The sequence below is a fragment of the Pseudophryne corroboree genome, chromosome 2, assembly GCF_028390025.1.
Source record: "Pseudophryne corroboree isolate aPseCor3 chromosome 2, aPseCor3.hap2, whole genome shotgun sequence".
NCBI lineage: Eukaryota > Metazoa > Chordata > Amphibia > Anura > Myobatrachidae > Pseudophryne > Pseudophryne corroboree.
The window spans coordinates 790,433,117-790,456,146 of NC_086445.1; the positions used below are offsets into that span (position 1 = coordinate 790,433,117).

General features: G+C 44.9%; 1 protein-coding gene across 2 annotated transcripts in view; it reads right to left on the reverse strand.

Moving 5' to 3' along the window:
* SRPX (sushi repeat containing protein X-linked) overlaps positions 1 to 23,030 on the reverse strand; it is a 245,177-nt gene that overhangs the window by 110,554 nt on the left and 111,593 nt on the right. For both annotated transcript variants that reach the window (XM_063955569.1, XM_063955568.1), the window contains 2 exons: positions 6,417 to 6,608; positions 5,719 to 5,895 (listed from right to left, as the gene is read on the reverse strand). In XM_063955569.1, coding sequence (XP_063811639.1) covers positions 5,719 to 5,895; positions 6,417 to 6,608 — 369 coding nt within the window. The remainder of the gene's footprint in view (positions 1 to 5,718; positions 5,896 to 6,416; positions 6,609 to 23,030) is intronic.

Here is a 23,030-nt window from a genome sequence, read left to right on the forward strand (position 1 = left end):
GGGTGTTCCAGTCGGTGTACGTGTTTCCTCCACTTCCACTCATTCCAAGAGTTCTCAAACTCATAAGGAGAACAAGAGTTCAGGCAATCCTCATTGCTCCGGACTGGCCAAGAAGGGCTTGGTACGCGGATCTTCTGGATCTACTGCTAGAAGAGCCGAGGCCTCTTCCTCTTCGGGAGGACCTGCTGCAGCAGGGGTCGTTCGCCTATCAAGACTTACCACGGCTACGTTTGACGGCATGGAGGTTGAACGCCAGATACTAGCTCGGAAGGGCATTCCGAACAAGGTTATTCCTACCCTGATACAAGCTAGGAAAGGAGTAACGTCAAAACATTAACATCGTATTTGGGAAAAATATGTATCTTGGTGTGAGTCCAAGAAGATTCCTGCGGTGGCGTTTCAACTGGGATGGTTTCTCCTCTTCCTGCAAGCAGGTGTGGGTATGGGCCTGAGGTTAGGCTCCATAAAGGACCAGATTTCGGCCCTATCCATTTTCTTCCAAAAACAGTTGGCTGCCCTCCCTGAGGTTCAGACTTTTTTGAAGGGAGTTCTGCACATCCAACCTCCCTTTGTGCCGCCTACGGCGCCCTGGGATCTCAGCGTGGTGTTGCAGTTCCTCCAGTCGGACTGGTTTGAAGTGAACCTCTAAAGGAGGCTTAGATCAAGTTTCTCACGTGGAAGGCTGTCACTTTGTTGGCCTTAGCATCTGCTAGACGTGTGTCGGAGTTGGGGGCTTTGTCATGTAAAAGCCCATACTTGATCTTCCATGAAGATAGAGCTGAGCTCAGGACACGTCAGCAGTTTCTTCCGAAGGTTGTGTCGGCATTTCATATCAACCAACCTATTGTGGTGCCAGTTGCGACTGACTCCTCAATTTCATCAAAGTCCTAAGATGTTGTAAGGGCTCTAAAAATCTATATGAGGAGGACTGCTCGTCCCAGAAAATCGGACTCTACTTGTCCTGTATGATTCCAAGAAAATTGGGTCTCCTACTTCTAAGCAGACGATCTCTTGCTGGATCAGGTTCACTATCCAGCATGCGTATTCTACTGCAGGTTTGCCGTGTCCTACGTCTGTTAAGGCCCACTCTACTCGTAAGATGGGTTCTTCCTGGGTGGCTGCCCGGGGTGTCTCGGCTTTACAACTCTGCCAAGCAGCCACTTGGTCTGGGTTGAACACGTTTGCAAAGTTCTACAGGTTCGATACTTTGGCCTCTGAGGACCTAAAGTTTGGTCAACTGGTTCTGCAGGAGCCTCCGCGCTCTCCCTCCCATTTTGGGAGCTTTGGTACATCCCCATGGTACTAATGTGGACCCCAGCATCCTCTAGGACGTAAGAGGAAATAGGATTTTAATTACCTACCGGTAAATCCTTTTCTCGTAGCCCGTAGAGGATGCTGGGCGCCCGCCCACCGCTTCGTGATCCTGCAATTTTTATTTAGTTCAGTACTGCTTAGCTCTTGGTAAGTACTGTTTTGTTACTTGGTAAGTAATTCTGTTCAGCCGTTGCTGATGTTTCAAGCTAGTTAGCTTGGGTTGCCTTGTGTGTGAGCTGGTGTGAATCTCGCCACTATCTGTGTAAAATCCTTCTCTCAAAGATGTCCGTCTCCTCGGGCACAGTTTCTAGACCCTCAGGAGCTCAATGTCCTGTCAGCAGAGATAGTGGCTCAGACCCCGCAGGGCGGACACTACTCCCCCCCTTAGTCCCACGGTGCAGGGAGGCTGTTGCCAGCAGCATCCCTGTAAAATAATAAACTCTAAAATAAACTTTTACTAAAGAAGCTCTGGAGAGCTCCCCTAGCTGCGACCGGCTCCTCCGGGCACATTTTCTAAACTGAGTCTGGTAAGAGTGGCATAGAGGGAGGAGCCAGCCCAGACTCTCAAACTCTTAAAGTGCCAATGGCTCCTAGTGGACCCGTCTATACCCCATGGTACTAATGTGGACCCCAGCATCCTCTACGGACTACGAGAAAAGGATTTACCGGTAGGTAATTAAAATCCTATTTTTTGTATTATTCTAAACATTTTTATAGTCAAAACTGTGTAGTACACTTGAGTATGACAAGTGAAGATCTGCCTACCATGATTGCAAATCACTGTAAAGAGTAGCTAAAACACACCGTCCAAAAATTCAGTATTTGAAATAGGGACTCCCATGCGCTGGAGGTACGCCCCCAGGCTCATCTTCTGAGCTGTTTAGATGCCTCAGGAATCACATGCCGGACCTAGGGACCCCTGTGAACTGCACATACTGCACCCATTATATAAATGCCTATGGCACCTCTTGATTTAGAGCCCAGCAGCACTATGTGGCACTCCATGATTGGCTGGCGGTCTCCAGATGTCACGTGGAGGCCGGCAGTCGGGGAAGGGAATCCATGTCTGGAATCCCTTATGTCTGTTTGGATTCGGTAAATTCATTTTTTTATTTTTAACCCCTGGATGCCTACTTGGACAGAAGGGTACCGATCTACACAGGAAATAGGTGTGTATGAATTTTAATGGTGGGACTATAAGTAACAGCGGGCCCTTTAATGTGTGGTTCTGCAAGTACCTGCATTCGGGGAGGCTTGCTAGGACCTGTAATTTCACCAGTAAACACAATATTAAATCTTATTTCTACACTTAATTGCTAGGAACTTGCCACCCTTGGCTAGTATAACCCAGCTCTGGTTTTAAAAATAAAGGAGACCCTTACGTCCTTTTTCCTCTGTAGTTTTGGAACCAAGACTGGTCGCAATACGGTCGTTAGGTCGACACAGCTTAGGTCAACAGTCATTAGGTCGACCACTGAATGTCGACATGCATTAGGTCGACATGGTCAATAGGTCGACATGGTTATTGGGTCGACAGGTCAAAAGGTCGACATGAGTTTTTAAATTTTTTTGATTTATTTTCATACTTAACGAACTACGTGGACTATGTTTGGAACGGTAACCTGTGCCGAGTGAAGCGGTAGCAGAGCGAGCCACCTTGTCTGAAGCATGGTGAACGAAGCGAGGGGGCACGGTGCACTAGTTGGGGTTCCCCGTCACTTTACGAAGAAAACGACGCCCAAAAAAGTAAAAAAAAAAACATGTCGACCGTTTGACCTGTCGACCTAGTACATGTTGACCTAATGACCATGTCGACCTATTGTCCCTGTCGACCTAATGCATGCCAACCTTCCATGGTCAACCTAATGACTGTCATCCTAAGATGTGTCTACCCAACGACCCATACCCGACTGGCCCATGAGTCTGGTGCTGGTTCTTTAAATACAGGAGGACTTCTTTCTTTTTCCCCCCTGTATTTTTAGAACCAGGACTGGCTCAAAGAGCCCGGGGGTGGCTATGCTTGGGAGGGGGAACCCACCCTGTTTTTTTTTTTTTTTACATTTTAAATCTTTCTTTAACTTTTACACAGAGAAACCCTGTGAGATCCGTGCAGGCTCCTCTACATGCTGCTTAAGGGGACATCTATTTGAAAAGTGCATTTTGATCCGAGTTTGCCCTATTCATAAGTGTGTTTGCAGAAACGATTCTTGGTAAATTTCCGAGTTTCATTGATGTCTATGTGAAATCCATCTGAGTTTCGCAGATGGTGTATTTGATCGTATATCCCTGTCCTCCCGTGTTTTGTACTTCTATCTGACCTAACACTATAATGTAGTGTGTGTGTGTGTGCGGTACAAAAAGGCACATTATAATACTTATGTTTCTGGGCACATCCCTGGAGTGATGTAACTGGGGGGTGGGGGTGGGTGGGGGGGGGGGGATTTCCCACGAGTCCACACCCCTGTTGTGACTGAAATGGGAGGACTTTCGTAAACCTACGCCCCTTGCATGTTCGCCATGATCCATTTTCATGCATGCACATCTTCGACGTGTGCTGGAGGCTATTGGCCACACCGGGTATATCCAACCGCAGTGCCACCAATGCCTTACATTACATTAATTCCATTCTCCGTATTACTGTTCAACAAGCATGTACAGTATGTGGATAAATCTGTTTAATTTAAACAACTTGTATGAATGATCGTTTTTGTCGGTTTTCCAGAATTTGGGAGCACATGGCTGATTGTTACTTGGTCCCATACGTTACCATTCCAACCAGCCAACTGATTGTTGGTATTTTAATGTAATTATGAGAAGTTGTAGAAACATATGCCACCTGTCAGTTAAAAACATTTAACTGTTTATGATAGATATTCATCCTTTTCTCTTTTCAGTATTCTTTAAATGATTTGTAAATAGCTTTTTTTCCCACATTCATATAGTTTTTTTTATCAAAGAATAACTAAAAAAAACCTGTATGGTCTAAAGGGGTTATTCAGTTAGCGGCAGTAATTTACAACAGCTAATTGCAGAGCCGGATTTAGACCTCATGGTGCCCTAGGCAAGATACCACCTCCTTCAACAATCTATAGCACTATATTTTCATTCCTGGTTGCGAGCGGCATGACAAAAGTACCTTGGACCATATGTAGCCTGATACACAAACTACCAATAATTGCTCAGTTGCATGAACATCTGCCAACTGCCCACATACAGTGGCTGAAACCAATTTGTGTCTCCATTCTCTCCAAACATTTCTCATCTTATCAAAGAGCATTGCTTAACAAAATTGTCACAAGTCGTTATAAATCGATAGAACCTAGCATTTCTTGGACTGGACAGGATCTAGGTGTATAGATGAGTGTTGAAAGGAGACTGCAATTTCACCTTACACAGCAGTTGAAAACTGTATACTCTAGGCCTGAATCTACACAAAAATATTTAGATCTGTAAATCCAGAATGCATATCATCCCTAATCCTGACCCTCACTCATCCCTAACCCCAAACCGCACCCCAAACCTCAAACCCAATCTGCTAAACCCTACACAACCCAAACCCCTAAACTAACCCTAATACCGTAACCCAAACATCTAAATTATCCCTAATACCCTAACCCTAAGTTTTTCCCTCTTAGTAGTATAAAGGTGGATGACCAACTCCCCATTGTTCCTTACATATAACACACAATTGTGACCTGAAAGAGGGCTAGGGATCAGAAAGTCGCTGCGAGGTGGCATCTGCAGTGGGGACTGTGGTGTTGACACAAAGAAACCGACACCATAAAAAGTACAAAAACTCATGTCGACCTTTTCACCTGTCGACCCAGGACATGTCGACATATTGTGCACGTCGACATAGTGCATGTCGACCTAATGCCCATGTCGACCTTCAGTGGTCGACCTAATGACTGTCAACCTAAGTTGTGTCGACCCAACGACCAGTACCATCCATAGGCTTAAAGCAGTTTACACCATCTGAAGATAGTGTAAACTAACATACAATAGCCAAACTCTGAATAGCTTTGCTTTTCAGGATTTAGTGCATAGGGGTCTCTAGTCCCCATCCTATATAATATAAGGCTAATGCTGCTCCTCACCTTTATGGGGGGAATTCAAGTGTTTTATGTGCAGGTGGCCACTAGATGGCGCCCAAAGGTGCAATTCAAGTGTTGCATTGGAGCACGCACAGCCATCAGCGCTGACATTACTGTTATGTTGTTCTGATGTCATTTTGATGGTCTGGTAACTAGTTGATAATAACGTGAACTGCGATCTGTAGCCCTAATTAACATTCTTCACTATGCTATTAGTACATATCCACAAACCATACAATTATGCAGAAACATCACTTTCTTTTATGGAAAAAAAGCTTGATAAATTGGCCCCTATGTATGATTTTCTTACCCACACAAGTTGCTGGTCTCCCAGTCCAGGTTTTGCTATCCATACAAGTTACAATTCTTTCCCCTTTCAGCTGGAACCCAGGTGAGCAGTAATATTCACATCTGGAGTTAAAGTATGCACCGTCTGAGCATTTGAATCCGCCATGTTCTGGCATTGTGAGAGGGGGACATCTTTTTTCTGCATTTAGAAAAAAAAACAATAAGCTATTGTGAGTTGTATATATTGCAAGAAAGCGCAGGTTCCACTTAATAGAAAGGACGATGCGTAGTGGATCTCAGTGGCAATGAAAAATATGAGGGGGATTCATCAAAGCTTGGAGAGAGATAAAGTGGAGAGAAATAAAGTACCAGCCAATCAGCTCCTAGCTGTCATTTTTCAAACACAGACTGTAACATGGTTTTTAGGAACTAATTGGCTGGAACTTTATCTTTCTCCCCAAGCTTTGATAAATCTCTCACTGTGTTAGGGAAGGGGAGAGCAAAAGAAACATAACTTTGCATAAAAATAAATGAACTCTGCCTCTGCTTGGTTACTTAGCTAGTGAACCTCCATCACAACTAAAACTAAAAGGTGTCCATGCTAAAAACCACAATTACAAAACTCAGGCAGAGATTAGATGGTCATTGTCACCAATTGTCAAAGCATTACAGCTACAGTATATGGCTATTAAAAAACAAAAGGCAAACAGAGATACTTACGCTTGCATACATACTTGCCAGACCAGCGTTTATCCGGCTGGCAAAGAACCTGAGATGCACCACTTAGCTCATAGCCTTTCTGACAATAGATGTTACACCGTGTCCCTTTCACAGTTTTATAATAGGATCGGGAAGGACTGCTACAGGTGGCATGGCCATTTTTCACTTTGATTGGAGAACACCATGGCGTATCTATAAGAGAAACAAACTTTCCAGTATTTACAAAGGGTGCACTAAGGTATACAGTAATACATACTGTAAGTAATTGGTCTTCTGATGTAGTTTTTATTTAGGTTAATCAGGAGATGAATACACGTGTAATCATTGATACCCCTTTTACACCGCCATGGCGGGACACACCAGGGATTTTGTACATGGGTCCTTCCCGGCTGCGACCTGCCTGAGACATTTTTCATACTGGCGGCCCATCCTGGCTTATTGCCGGGTTGGTGACGTCACCTCCGACGTGTCCTGAGGTGGCGCTTGGAGATGAGATGATCTCCAAGTGCCTTTTCCTATGCAGTGAATGGGTGTCGTATGACATCGATCTGGCTTACCCGTTCACATGGCACTGCGATCCGAATTAAACCAATGTTCAACCCTGCTCGCTACCTGTGTTGAAATGCCGGGTCTCTTGACCCGGGTTAATTCAACCTGGTGCTTTCACAATGCACTATGGTGGTCATTCCGAGCCGTTCGCACGCAGCGGTTTATTGCTGCGGTGCGAACGGGTGCGGAATGCGCATGCATGGCTGCGATCAACTCGGAATGAACACCAATATCCCGGGTTGCAGCGCGTTCACGTGCAATAACACGGGATATTAATAGCAGTGTGAAAGGGGTATCAGAGACACAAACATATAAAACTGGAGTCTTCTTTAGCTTTACCAAATGTTATTTTTTCAGAAGTTATTAGTTCAGAAGTATAAAAAACACCACGAACTCACTGACATTTAAAAAAAAACTCTCAAACAAAAACAAAATGCCTGGATTCTTATCCACGTATATAAACACTAGCAATCATATGTTAAGTTGCGATGAGTGTACATTTGATATATTATTTGGGGTGATAGTTCTGTGAAATAAAAATATTTAAATAACATATGACACAAATCCAGTCAATACAATGTAATATTTAATGTGCACTTTTAACACATGATGTTGGATCCTTATTATTAAAGTGTGCCCAACTGCCTCCATACTGTTACATGACCAACAGAACCTCTAGACTGGCAAGGCCTGGCAGGATATGCTCTGCCTCATTGTTCTGCAGCAGCTGGAGAGTCAATGGTTGCATACCTCTGCTGTAAAGGGGGGGGGGGCATACATTAGGGGAGTATCAGGCCAATACCCAGTTATCCCAATGCGTGGGCCAGGGAAATCCAACATGTTGAAAATTTTCGATTCACCGATTCACCTCCAAAATGATTGGAATCTACGAGTCAGGGATATCTAACATGCAATAAATTCCAGATTCCCAGATGGATCACAGATAAGCATTTTTGATTGGTGGATCAGAATGGCATCAGAAAATTGCCCAATTATGTTACTAGTTGAAATCAACCATCAAAGAGAATAGACTTAGGTGACTGCCCCAAAAATGTGAAAACAGTGTAACAATCTTAAGGAATTGTGTTCTCTCTGTACAATAGATCACATTATTATAACAAACTTATTTGATGTGGTTTTAATTTATGTGCCAACATTATTTAGGTTGCATAGAATTCTTAGATGTTATTTAATGTTATGATGACTATAACTATTACTGTAACAGGAACGTTTCAGCTGCTTTGATCAGTAAGGGATGAACCAGTAATCAAAGTAGCTTTTATTGTTTCTCAGAGTGTTTGCCAAATTAACTAAAGCCAATAAATCAGAAGTGATGCACATCTGGCTTGCAGAGAGAAATATGGAATGTTATGGAGCAGAAAATGATGAGCCCCATGTAAGCGGAAGACAGCTGAGGTTCAGTGCAACACTCTCTTTGGGTTGCCACAGATTAATCGCTCTCCCTCATAGCATTTCCTCCACATATTTCTCATTGATCTTTTTTACACATAATACACAGAATCTGTTAGGTTATAAGAATATACATCAGGGGCCTACTAAAAGGATATAGACTGAGTATCTTGCAACCCCTTCCTCCTCAGAACTAGATCTAACCACCAAGCATTTCATAAACCCCCTCTAGTAAAGGCAACAAGGCAACACATGTAGTTGGTATAACAGTTTGTTAATTTCATAGCCACCCGCTAAACCCAAATCAGCATTTAAGTGGGAATAGAGATCCAAAATTTGCAAATCATGTATAAAAGTTGTTCAAGTTAGTTCACCGATGGTACTTGATTCTAGATGGTACCTTTCATCATGTTTATTGCATATTTATCACTAGGCTTGACCTTAACTGGGTGCTCTTTGGAAAGAGATTCATTACCTGAGACAGATGATTATCCCCAAAAGGAGTCAGTATGAAAAGCCAGCGGTCAGGATGCCCGCGGTCAGTATCCCAACATCGGCATCCTGAACATGGCAATGCCGACAGTGGTGCATTAGGTACAGTAACCTCCCTCCCCTACCCCTCCCTGTCTGCAGCCTAACCATAACCTCCCCTACTGGTGCCTAACCCTAACCTCCCCCCGGTGGTACCTAAACCTAATCCCCCCTTTCCCGCAGCTTAAACCTAACCCTCCCCCTTAGTGCCTTACCCTAATACTCCCCCGGTGGTGCCTAACCCTATCCCCCCTCTCTCTTTGCAGCCTAACTCTGTGCACCACCACCTCACAGCCTAACCCTAACCCCCCCTTGAGTGTGCCTAAACCTAACCATCCCCTCCCGCAGCCTAAACCTAAGGCAGCCGTTAATACTTACCTTCGGGATCCTGACTGTCGGTATTCCGTTGTTGGGATCCTGATCCTTTCGGTGTTCCGTCGTCGGTGTTCTGACGGCTGTCGGGATTCCGGTGTTGGTATTACGGCTGCCGGGATCCTGAATGTATACCACGTGAAAATAGTTCTGCTCAGCTCTTTGCCTCAAGTCATGACCAGTACAGTATCTCCCAGGCAGGGCCGGCTCCAGGCCTACTAGCACCCTGAGCGAAAACATGTAAAAGTGCCCCCCCCCTATGCGCGCGCTCCAGGAAAAGTGGGCGTGGCCTCTTGGAAAGTGGGCGTGGCCTCATAACTTCATATTATTAGACTATAAATAAATATGTTTTCACACCCCCTCTACGCACACAATTAGCAGCCTTACACATAACAGCCACAGTAGTGTTCCTTACACACAATGTCTCCAGTATAGTGTCAGATACACATAATGTCTCCAGTATAGTGCCAGATACACAATGTGCAGTGCCAGATAGACATGATATGCCCCCCAGCAGTGCCAGCTACACACAATATGCCCCCCAGCAGTGCCAGCTATACTATAGTGTTCACTTTTTAGGGCAGGGAGGGCACATTTTTAAGTTAGGAGGGCAAAATTATGTACATACTGTAATGCTTGTTGCTCATCTACCCACATGGTAAAGCATGGACAGTGCGCGCCTAAGGCGCGCAGCAAAAATTTAGGGGCGTTGCTTCGTGGGGAAGGTGCGTGGCCACATAATAGTGGCAATTCGCATTACACCACACAGTAGTGCAGTTAATACACACTGCACTAGGTAGAACCTCCTAGACACTTTGCGCCAGGCAGAGCACGTTAGACACTTTGCGCCAGGCAGAGCACGTTAGACACTTTGCGCCAGGCAGAGCACGTTAGACACTTTGCGCTAGGCAGAGCACGTTAGACACTTTGCGCCAGGCAGAGCACGTTAGACACTTTGCGCCAGGCAGAGCACGTTAGACACTTTGCGCCAGGCAGAGCACGTTAGACACTTTGCGCCAGGCAGAGCACGTTAGACACTTTGCGCCAGGCAGAGCACGTTAGACACATTGCCTAGCCACAGACGCCTAGCGGGAACACTACATGATATGCTCCCCAGCCGTGCCAGCTACACATGACATGCCCCCCAGCAGTGCCAGCAACACATGACATGCCCCCCAGCAATGCCAGATACATAAATGGCCACACAGTGCCAGATATGTAGATACAGAAAAGCCCCCACAGTGCTAGATAAATGCCCCCACAGTGCCAGATAAATGCCCCCACGGTGCCAGATACAGAAAAGCCCCCACAGTGCTAGATAAATGCCCCCACAGTGCCAGATAAATGCCAATGTCCCCACAGTGCCAGATAAATGCCCCCACAGTGCCAGATAAATGCCCCCACAGTGCCAGATAAATGCCAATGTCCCCACAGTGCCAGATAAATGCCCCACAGTGCCAGATAAATACCCCCACAGTGCCAGATAAATGCCAATGTCCTCACAGTGCCAGATAAATGCCAATGTCCCCACAGTGCCAGATAAATGTCCCCACAGTGCCAGATAAATGTCTCCACAGTGCCAGATAAATGCCCCCACAGTGCCAGATAAATGCCAATGTCCCCACAGTGCCAGATAAATGCCCCCACAGTGCCAGATAAATGTCCCCACAGTGTGCCGGAAATGCCCCCACAGAGCCAGATACATTAATTACCCCCACAGTGCCAGATTAATGCCCCCACAGTGCCAGATAAAAGCCCTCCACAGTGCCACATATCGTGCACCCAGTACCTGCTGTGCCGATGAGGGAGGAGGAGGAGTGCTGCTGTACCGTACGATCCGAAGCCTGCTGAAACAGAACATGTGCGCGCTGTGCGGCGCCGGTGTCTGACATCAGACGCCAGCGCCGCATAGCGCGCACATCTCACTAACAGACAGGAGGCAGCGGCGCGGGTGAACAGCCGCTGCCTCCAGGGTTGATTCTATTTCTGAGTGGGAGAAGGGACCTTCAGACGTATGTAGGGGAGGAGACACGTCACCAGGGGGAGAAGCTACGGGCGAACAGGGTACCCGAAAAGTACCTTCGCGGGCTCGCTTCGCTCGCCGCGCTTCGGGCTCGGTGGCTCGCTCCGCTTCGCTCGCCACCTGATTACTAAAGGTAATAGTTGGTGGCGTGGATAGTAGAGGAACTATCCCGCTGGCCTTGCTCTTCCCCCTTGTGTTGTGACTCCTCCCCGAGACGGAAAAGGTCCCTTAGCCCACTTGATTCTAGCATCTACCCTGCCTCCAGGCTTCCAAGACAGGGCCGGCTCCAGGCAACGACATGGCGGCCCCAGCGTGCGGCGCCCTTTAAGGGTGGCGCCCTGCGCGGCCGCTCGAGTTGAACATGCCTCGAGCCGGCCCTGCTCCTAGGGCACATACTTGGAGAGCCTACATTCTCCATGGTGCCTGAACAATTGATAAAATCAATAAAAACTCTGAAATGGAGTTGGCCTTTTCTGGACTCATAAGCTTCCCAAGAAAACAGCAAACAAAGTGGTGGAAATGGAAAATCTTACCCCTTGCCCCTGAACACTCAGTAACATTGTGACACTAATATGAACCTCTACTACCTAGAACATTTGTCCTATTCAGATGTTGTAGCATATTCTATTTATTTGACAGTGCTCCAATGCATCATATTAAATCTACTAACATACTTTCCCTGATTGGTGATTGGGATGAATATTCTTTGATTTTCATAATGAATGAACTTCTCGATTACAGATATGTTTATTTTAAATCAAGTAAATTACTCTAATAATAATTGTGCACAAGTGAATTGTGTAATCTCTGAATGCAACTAATTTCTTTGGAGTTTATTTAGGGATATTTTAGCAACGGGTATGAACACCTATACAATTAATATCACTTGTTTTGATTTATTTTTTTTTAATAATTAAGCAACCAGTTTTTGCTTGACACTACAGAAAATGGTTGTGTTGATATGTGGTAAAAACACCTAAGCAATACACACAGGCCCTCATTCCGAGTTGTTCGCTCGCAAGCGGATTTTAGCAGATTTGCTCATGCTAAGCCGCCGCCTACTGGGAGTGAATCTTAGCATCTTAAAATTGCGAACGATGTATTCGCAATATTGCGATTACACACCTCGTAGCAGTTTCTGAGTAGCTTCAGACTTACTCGGCATCTGCGATCAGTTCAGTGCTTGTCGTTCCTGGTTTGACGTCACAAACACACCCAGCGTTCGCCCAGACACTCCCCCGTTTCTCCAGCCACTCCTGCGTTTTTTCCGGAAACGGTAGCGTTTTTTCCCACACGCCCATAAAACGGCCTGTTTCCGCCCAGTAACACCCATTTTCTGTCAATCACATTACGATCTCCAGAACGATGAAAAAGCCGTGAGTAAAATTCCTAACTGCATAGCAAATTTACTTGGCGCAGTCGCAGTGCGGACATTGCGCATGCGCATTAAGCGGAAAATCGCTGCGATGCAAAGATTTTTACCGAGCGAACAACTCGGAATGACCCCCACAGTTTTCTCCCTGTAGCAGCCACAAATATAATTGCATTCTATATTGCATTATTTTTTTCACTGATTGTATTCCAGGATAAAGAACTCATATCTTAGCCAAATCCCTTATTATTTGTTAAACCCCACACATTTTATAGTTACCGTAGTGTCTACTCTACGGGTATATATATATTTTTACTGTAAAATTGCTCTGTGATGCATTCTTTCTTTTACAAATAGGAAAAAAATACTGGAACACTTAATAATGAAAAGCACTACGGGGGTAGTTCAGACTGGATCGCTGCAGTGGCAGTGATCGCAGTCTGAATCTTTTTGCGGAGTGTGCATGCGCAGCGGTGGCACTGCGCGTGCGCACCCCGGGAGCCCAGTGAGATGCTATCAGCATCAGGCAGTCGCGGGCAGGAGGGGGCATGCCAAGTGCGTCAGAACGCCATTGGCGGGGTGCGTTCCAGACACGCCTCCGTCCGGACCATTGGGTGGGTGGGCCGCGGCGGTTGCGTGGCGTCACACACAGCCGCTGCGACCCGGGACGCGGCCAGTAGCTCCCTGGCTGCGCACAGGAGCTGCGCTGGCAGGGAACTACTTGTCAGGTACAAAAACATCGCCACCGTGCAATGCTTTGTACCTGTGCGGGGGTTAAGGCTTGACATGTGGGGCGGACTAGCCCTGTGCTGGGCGTCCCCCCGCATGTCAGAGTAACTGATCGTAGATGTGCTAAATTTAGCACATCTACGATCGGCTCCAGCACAGAAAAGGCTCTTTTCTTGGCTGGAATTTGTTACCAGGTGTAGAAGTTCAGTATGGAGCAGTTTGAAAGCAAATGTTTTACTTTTGCCTGTAATCATTTATTTACATATTGCTATACAGGGAGTTCAATTCTCTGCAATGTCCAGATCCGCACATTGCTGTTTACTACTGGAAAAGTATTTGAGGGCTCAAGGAAGTTTCTATGGAGGAGAAGGCCCATGTGCAGGCTTCGTCTGAGCCCCCTCCTTTCTAGCCAGCAGTGCTGTATTTATGTTCTCTAGTGTCCCTAGGGGACCCTAGAGCTGTCCCAGAGTCTACAGCGCATGCGCAGATCACTGGGAAAATGGTACAGTGGCCATTTTCCCAGTGATTTTTCTACTGCGCATGCGTGAAACACTGGGAAAATGCAGCTGTGTCATTTTACCAATGATTTCTGCAGCGTTGGGACTTCAGAAGGTAAGTATTAAAAATAATGGGTGCAGGGTGTGCACCCATTATAAATACGCCAGTGTGAGGGCTCCATTAGCCTGAAGGCATGTAAGCACCCAGGTGGAGATCAATCATCAGGAGGGAAGGCAGATAGGGAGAGGTGGTGATTGAAATTTAAGGTGCCTGGGGCATGGCCTAGCGGGCATCTTGGACGGACATGCAGATCTCGAGCTCCAGGTTGAATTGGCCATTTGACCCCCTGCCTGACCACCAGGACGTCCCTAGTATCCTCCCTGTTGTCTGCCACCCTGAAGAGTCTGCAGCTACCTTCTGTTCGTGTCTGCGGAGCTGGGGATTGCTTTGTGGGTTTCCTGCAGGTTGCAGCCGGTAGCTGGGCTAGAGCCAGTGCCCCAGTTTCCTCCCAGCTCTTCCGGCCCACGTGTGGATGCTGAGCCGCCGGAGTGACAGCTGCTGCCGGAGAGACATCTCACTGGTATCTTCCCTATCTCCTCTAGATTTGGGCATTGAACGCGCACATTGCACCCTACGTGCTATAAGCCCCAAACCTAAGGATTCCGAGCCTCCTAGAGATGTGGTTCTCCGTTTCCTGTCCTTTCGCATCAAAGAAAAAAATCCTAGTGGCCAGTCGTAACTCCCCTCCAAAACCCTTTGAAGGAACAAAACTTCAGATCTTCAGGACTTAGCATCCATTACTATAGCCAAACGCAGAGATCTTCGAGATGTTACTCTGACTCTTCGTGAACATGGTTATAAATATCGTTGGGGTTTTCCATTTCACCTTCTTGTGGAAGTCAATGGTCGTCAGCATGTCATTCACACGCCTGCTGAAGGCAAAGAACTACTCCAGAAGCTGGACCTCCACTTTGCCTCTTCTACCGCTGAAACCAGCACTGGTGCCACCACCTGAACTGACCTCGCACCGGTGGCTTTCATGAATATCAGCTTACCCGTATATAACGGCCCTATACAGGTCATGTTAATATCTCCAATGCTTAGATCCCCTAACATTGCTATGTTATAGGAATTCGGAGGTACTGTTTCTTATATGTTGCTCTTGTGTCTGCAGTTTAATATTTGTTATGTCTACACTTGCTGTTTTATGCTATAACTTAGGGCTCAGGTTGCAATTCTCTCAGCCTACCTTTTTTTCCCCACCAGCCCACACCCCTCCTGTTTTTAGTCTGTTCCCATATAGTCTTTTGTAGGCTCTCTCCTAGCATCCCCTATTTTTACCTTTTCTCACTCCCTACCCAGAGCATCCCCCCATTTTGGGTGCTCTAACTGTGTGGCTGACTCCCCTCTTTGGGAAATCTATACCCACATTCTATTTCATTTTACGTTTTACTTTCTTTCTCTTTCCTTTTTCCTCCTCTCTCTTTCCCCTCTCTTCCCTCCCCACATCTATTCCAACTCCTCCACCCACAATGTCGCTCTGAGTTTTGATGCTGAACGTAAGGGGCCTCAACACCCCTCAAACACAACACCATCAACCAGACATTCAAGGAATACTACAAATCTTTATACAGATTGAGTATCCCTTATCCAAAATTCAAAATCACACATTTTTGCTTCCTCTACCTGTATAACCTCCCCTCACCTTCAGACTTGCAGTTCTGTGAAAATGCAGGCAAGAAGTATCTTGCCTCTTGTACTCTCCCATCCATCAGTCCCCACACACTGTTCGGTCTTAGCCGGAATATTTCTGAAGAGGAAGTCACACAGGCCCTTAAATCCCAGAAGCCATCTAAAGACCCCGGCCCAGATGGTTTCTCCATGATTTATTACAAATCCTTCGTCTTACCAAGCTGTTCAATTCCATTCTGGATGGTTCCTACTTCCGTCCTGAATCCATGAAATCTAAAATGATATCCCTAAACCGGACAAAGATCACACTTTATGTTCTAACTATAGACCCATTTTCCTCCTGAACACTGACCTCAAACTATTCGCTATTCGCTAAAATCCTGGTCAACAGACTCCATACAGTCTTACCAACCATGATTGACCCGGACCAAGTGGGCTTTATCCTACATCTCCAGGGGCTGGACAACACCCGTAGAACTGTCAATCTGATTCACCATATTAATCATTTCAAACTGCCTTCAGTGATCTTGGCGATGGATGCTGAAAAAGCATTCAACCAAGTGTCCTGGCCGTTTCTGTTCCATACCCTTGAAGCCTTCGGCTTTGTTGACCGTTTTTTTCATGCTATCCAGACTGTATATTACAACCCCTCCTCAGTGGTCACGTCCAATGGTATTTGCTCTGCGAGCTTCAAACTAGGCAATGGAACTAGGCAGGGATGCCCCCTCTCACCTTTGCTCTCTGTATTGAACCTTTAGCTGCACGAATTAGAGCCAACAATTACATCTCCGGTGTCTCCCTGGGTAACCAACAATACAAGATATCATTATTTGCTGATGACGTACTTTTCACTTTGACTGATCCTACTGTCTCTCTTCCTGCAAGAATTAAGATGATTTGGTGCCCTTTCAGGTTACAAGATCAACGAGGGGAAATCCAAGGTGTTGTCCCTACACATACCACGCCAAACACGAAAGAGTTTAGAAACTGCTTATAATTTCCAATGGCGACCCACCCAGCTCTGTTACCTTGGTGTATATATCACCAAACAATACTCCCACTTATATCGAGCCAATTACACCGCCCTTCTTGGAAGACTTCAACAAGACATATCGACCTGGAAATCCCTCTATATATCTTGGATTGGAAGGCTCAATGCAGTAAAGATGAATGCTCTTCCTAAACTACTATATTTATTCCAAACACCCCTTAGGGTTCCAACACATGTAATACAATCCCTGCAGTCCCTGTTTGGGAAATTTATCTGGGCAGGCAAAAAAACAAGATTAAGCCGTCTGATAGTATCAAAAACCACTGATAATGGTGGCCTCGGCCTTCCCCTACTGCAAAACTACTACTACGCCACACAGTTGGCCACATTATTTCTTGGCATTCCTCCCCCGGCCTGAAAAAGTGGGTCGATATTGAAAATTAATTATTGCCAGGTCTCAGTTTAGAGTCTCTCCTATGGCCACCACGTATTCATCGAGACCGGCCTTGGCCTACACTCACCCCTCTATCCACTTCACACTGAAAACCTTGGATACAGTCAATAAACGCTTCTCCTTCACAACTTACCCTTCTCCTCTAACATCTCTTTGAAGACATCCCTTATACGCACCAGGGTTCCCTAATAAATAGGCTGCCCCTGGCTATCAGACGGAATAACCCGTTTTATGCACTTTGTGGGGCAATCAGCTCCTTCCATATTTGCAGATTTTCAAGAATGCTATAACCCCCTGCCACCCTTTACTACCCCTACATACAAGTACACCATTTTGTCCACTCTCAATGCCACTATAGAACCTTCGCCAACCCTCACTATGTACACAATGCCTGTGCTCAGTAGGTTGAAGGGGTACTATCTCTGTGCTATACCACTCTGTTTTGTCCCTCACAAAGAATATTTTGAAACAGCCTGTGAACGTGACCTTGGAATACACCTTGACGACGAGGAATGGTCTCGCATTCGACAACGGATCGCTAAAGCCGCCATTAATGTCAGCATTAGGGAAACTGCCTATAAAGTATACACCCATTGGTACTTGACCCCCCCCCCACCCCCCCATAAACTACATCATATATACCCACACTCCTCGGCTCACTGCTGGCGAGGCTGTGGCATGGTGGGCACCTTTCTCCACATCTTGTCGGAATGCCCGGGGATCTAATAGTTCTGGAACGTAGCGGTAACCCTTATGTCTAATTTTACCTCCTGTTTTGTGCCTATGGATCCATCAGTATTCCTTCTCCACATGCCCCTTCGTTCAGCGTCAAAATCAGAAAATAAACTGATCTTTCATATATCTAATGCTTTTAAACTTCTAATTGCCAAATCGTGGAACTCCCCCATTCTCTACCTAAGAGCGTTCTAATCAATAGATTGTGGTACATTTCCTCCATGGAATATATCACCTCCCTCCTCAATAACACTGTATCCACATACCACAAGGTATAGGATACATGGTATACCTTTCACTCCTCCCCTCTACCAGGTGTCCCCTCGTCGCACCTCTCCTCTTCTTAGCACCACCCCTTTCCCTAGTTATCCCTCCCTTTGCCCTCTCCTCTTGCTCACTGGTTTTCTTCTTCTAGGAACAGTATTACTTGGACTTTTTCTTTTTCATGTCTTCCTTTTCCTCTCAAGCTTAATCTTACCTTCTCTTTTGTTTATAATTCTCCATATTTGAAATGTGTTTATTGTCTCTTTAGACTTTTTTTGGTGCACTGTATTACCAGTGCAACAGAACTTAATGCACTTTACTGCACCGTTATATTGTTGAATTGTTCAGATTTCCCAAAAACTGACTTATGTGACTGTTTGAATTCTGTACCTTGTAAACAAACTTTGTTGTTAACTTCCTATTCCAGTCATATGTTATTCTTTATCACACTATAAACTAAAACAAATTGTTTAAAAAAAAGAAAAGAAATTTAAGTTGTCTGGATTTCTTTCCTTTAGTTGAAGAGGGAAATAAGTTGTAAGTAGGGGTTAAAGTGGGCAAGAACAAAGCGGAACTGCGTTCTGTCACTTGTAATTGGAGGCGGAACGCATTCCACTCCTGCCCACCCACCTTACCCGGCCACATGAAGGAGCCTGTCCGTCTTCCATCCGGCTGTCCCACTGTGCGTCCGCATGCTGCAATGAATAATGGAGCTTGCCCCCTCCAGTTCCCCTCCAATGGCAGCAGTAGCGGGAATGAGAGAGCGTGATGACATCATCATGCTCCTGTCTCTCCAGGCCCTACTCCTGCCGAGCGTAGAGGAGCATTGGAAGGATCTGAGTGGACGTTAAACAAGCCAATGGGGTCTATTCATGAAGCAGTGAAAACAGTGGATAAACAAACTAGTGGAGATGTTGCCCATGGCAACCAATTAGCATCTCCCTTACATTTTATAGAATATACTTGATAAAGGCTTGCTTCAAAGCTGATTGGTTGCTGTGAGCAACTTCTCCAACGGTCATTTTCTCCACTCTTTTCACTGCTTCATGAATAGACCTCAATGTGAGTAAGTGTGCGGTGCACTGATAATGTGGGCATTGTGTATAAGGGGTACTGCGACAGTGGGCATGTGTATAAGCAAGACTGATACTGTGGGCATTATTATGTGTATAAGGGGCACTACTGTAGCATAACGTGGATATGGGTCAGTACTGTGTGTGGTATTGTAAGTAAGGGGCACTACTTTGTGGTGTGATATGAAACAGCACTACATGCAGTGTAATGCCAATAGGATTGTGCTACTGTGTGGCATCATCTAAATTGGGGACACTATTGTGTGGCCACGCCGTCCCTTCCTTGTGAGACCATACCTCTTTTTATCACCCCGCACTGTTCCAGTATGGAGGATAAGGCACACATTTGTAGTTAGCAGGAGGGCACCAAACACCGTACCATTGCCCCTGGCTCCGCCTCATGGGAAAATTAGTTCCACCACCACCACTCGAGGACCACTTTAAGCCCTGGTTATAAGGTCTGTGCTATGACATTTTTACATCTTTTCCAGCTGAATAACTGCCTTCCCATCCTGTTATTGTTCTTTATTTGGGTTTTCTTTAGCTATTGAATTGTGTTGAAGGCTGTTTGATGGTAACATCTTTAGAGGAGACACAACTGACCTATGATTTAATTTTCTGCAATAACCTTTCTCTAAAGTTGCTTATGCAGATCAAATGATGGTCATAAGAACTTTTTCTTAAGATACCACTTTATTGAGCACACCTCTAAATACATCAATTATAACACCAAGGAATCCGGCTAATTCACTTATCATAGCTAAGGCTATTTATTATGTTTAATATATTTTTATAATTTCGCATGTATGGGCAAAACCTGAACTCCACATTATTACCCTTAACTAATAAAAATGATGATCTTAACAGATATTCATAGTAAATATTTGTATGTCTGAAATTGAGTGCTCCCCAACAAGAGTCTACTGTTCTTCTGTCTTTTCTGTATTCATCTTGATACAATTTTTTGACTCCGGGGAGCACCACTGAGGGCTAACCTATATACACGTATTGGCGAGAATAAGTCTTAAGGTGCCTGGTTACCTGACTATGAAGCAATTTCATTGATTATTATCAGTTTTTTTCAGACATCTATCATCACAGATTGATCACAATTATCTTAATCTGTGCGGTTCCCCCTATAACCAATTTCTAACCCGGAGACACAACTAGACAGGAATTAGTTATGTCAAAGTCAAAAATATTACATAGAGAGACCATATAAACTGCACACATATAAGTCGCTATACTTGCAAATATGCGCAGCGAGCACAGCAATATATGGAAACACACGCATTTGCTCGGACATGGCACTGAGATGGATTCGGCACTTGTTTCATACAGTACATGGTTATAATAATGTCAAGCACCAGACATTATGGAGATTTAGAATTGGCTGATGAATTAATGTCATGGATGTGTATCATTCGAACCGAACCAGATAAACACATCATGTTTGGTATTGAAGCAAGCAGAATAAGGTGTGGTTTAGTTTGAGACCTATTGTGTTGTCGTGGGACATTGCAGCGGATAGATATGATTATATGTATAAAAGTTAAGATCAGCTTTGTTGGGAACAATGGATGATCAACTAAGTTTTCAGGGCTGAACCTGATTAACATATACAAAGGAGAGAAAGAAAGACCCCTCCCCCAGGGACTGGTCAAACAGGAAGGTAGTGGTCAGGTGTGGCCTCAGAGAACAGATGTAATGTAGCTACACAGACACACACAGCTACCTGGCACCCAGCAGCATGGAGGCTACATCCCCAGGACATCCTCCAGGAAACAAAGGCTAAGTATCATAAAATCAATATCTCATGGCTGATTTGGCATAGAGTAGTTAAATGTGTGCTTTGTGGTGGGGTAGTTGTGGAAAGATGGGTAAGCATAGAGTGGTTGGTTTGGAGAAACAAATGGCTGGGGATGGTGAGGCTTGCGCAGCCGTGTGATGGTAACTTGTTTGTGCTGAATACTCTGTGGAATCTGTGATGGTAGCTGGGACATTAGACAACCGGTAGCATAGCATTTGTGGTGTTTGTTTGCCTATGGTGATTTAGAATAGATTGTGCTGGTTTGTTATAATATATCTTGTTAATCATAAATACCACCATGCAGTTGCGTTTGGGCATGTGCTTGTGGCAATGGCAGGCTGAGATGTGTGGTTACATTGTGATCTGGTCTTGTGATGAATATGCTCTGGTTATTGAGATACTGAAGTTGTTTGGGATGTGAAATTATGAGATGGTTCTAGGAAGTTGGATTACATTGTGAAAGGTGTTTTAGATGGTTTGGAATTGTAAAATCAGAACATATGCATTGTTTTGAGGCTTGGACATTTTGGAAGAAAATGGAGTCTTGTGTTTTCTGCTATGTGATTGTGGTGTAGTAGGAGTGCCATGTGTTTGGACCTGCAAACCTAAAATGGCTGCTGCTGGATGTCTTCCCCTCCCCCTTTCAGCCATGTGGTGTGGTCTTTGGAATCAAGAGGAGGTTTCCCAAAATGGAGTCTAGCTTCTGCCCCATGCGGCATTGTAGGGACAATTGTGTTGCTGGGTGTTGTGTATATAGGGACAGGCAGCATGGGTAAGCTCAAGTACTTTCTAAACAAAGATTCTCAGCATTGACTGACTGCGCAGCGATTGTTCCTCATGTGTAAGCTTCTCTGTAATCATTGTCTTTCTGTGAGCCAATCTCTCTCTCTCTCTCTCTCTCTCTCTCTCTCTCTCTCTCTCTCTCTGTGTCTATTTCTCTCTCTCTCATATCTCCCCTAGACTAAAACTTTTATAGTATTGTATTGTATTGTATTGTATTAGACCAGGATAGTATTGTAGTTTATCCTTTAGTTAGGTGTTTGGTTAGGAAGTCTTTGTTATATTGTAGTGTATCATTTGTACTGTGTTACTCTTTTACAAGTATACTAGATATAATACAGATAATAGGCTTTGGAACCCTAATCCAGTATCTGTGTATTTTCTATTGTGTTAAGTGTTCACTTGAGCGTCGGTGACGCTCAATCAGCTTTGTAGTTAGTCAGGTTACACAAGGTTGCACTTACACCCTGTATTCACATTAAGGTATATAGCGCATTACATTGTTAAAAGGTTTAAATATAAAGGTATAGTGTTGTGAGCGTCTGCATCGCTGGTGACCTCCTCGTGGTCTCGAGCGTAAGCTACGCCATAGCGAATCATTACCCTAGACATAACCAATAACGTGTCCTGTGATCACTGGGCCGTGAGCGAACGTGACGCTTGAGCGTCTCGCCTACGGCTGAGCGATCGCTACGTAGATAGCGTACCATTACGGTACTTCTTAAGCAAACAGCGTACAGTGTTCTTTAACCTTTAACGTGTTTTTAACAAGATAAATATTTAGCTTTGTTAGATGGGGGCTCTGGTCCGCGATATCACGATCTTAATGATGCACTGTACATTACAAACGCGGCTGTAATTGACCGGCTAATGATGGACATCTCGCAAAATGCTGAAAAAAAAAAACAAAAACAAAAAAAACACCCACGTTAATGTATTGTGGTATCAGTAAGACGCTGATAGGAAATTTTAAGGGACAAGGCGTTTCTCATAATATTTAAGATGCTAAAATGTATTTTTATTGTCGCAAAACCAGGTTCAAATGGATCATATCGTGTTTGATTAAGATTAGATTGTTTATCTGTTTAAGTAGGTTTAAAAGTACATTTAAAAGTTACTTTGGGAACTAGCATGGTGATTTTCTTTATGGCAGGAGAGGCCGCATGGTCTGTCCACCATTTTGTGTGACCCTCATGGAGGTGGAAGGGGGGGAGCAGCGGCCATTTTGGGAAGGTCAAATGTTATTTTTTTTGAACGGCTGCTTTTCAGTTGACTCAGGAAATAATCAGCCATCCATTGTAAAAAAAAAAAAAAAAAATCACCATTTATGA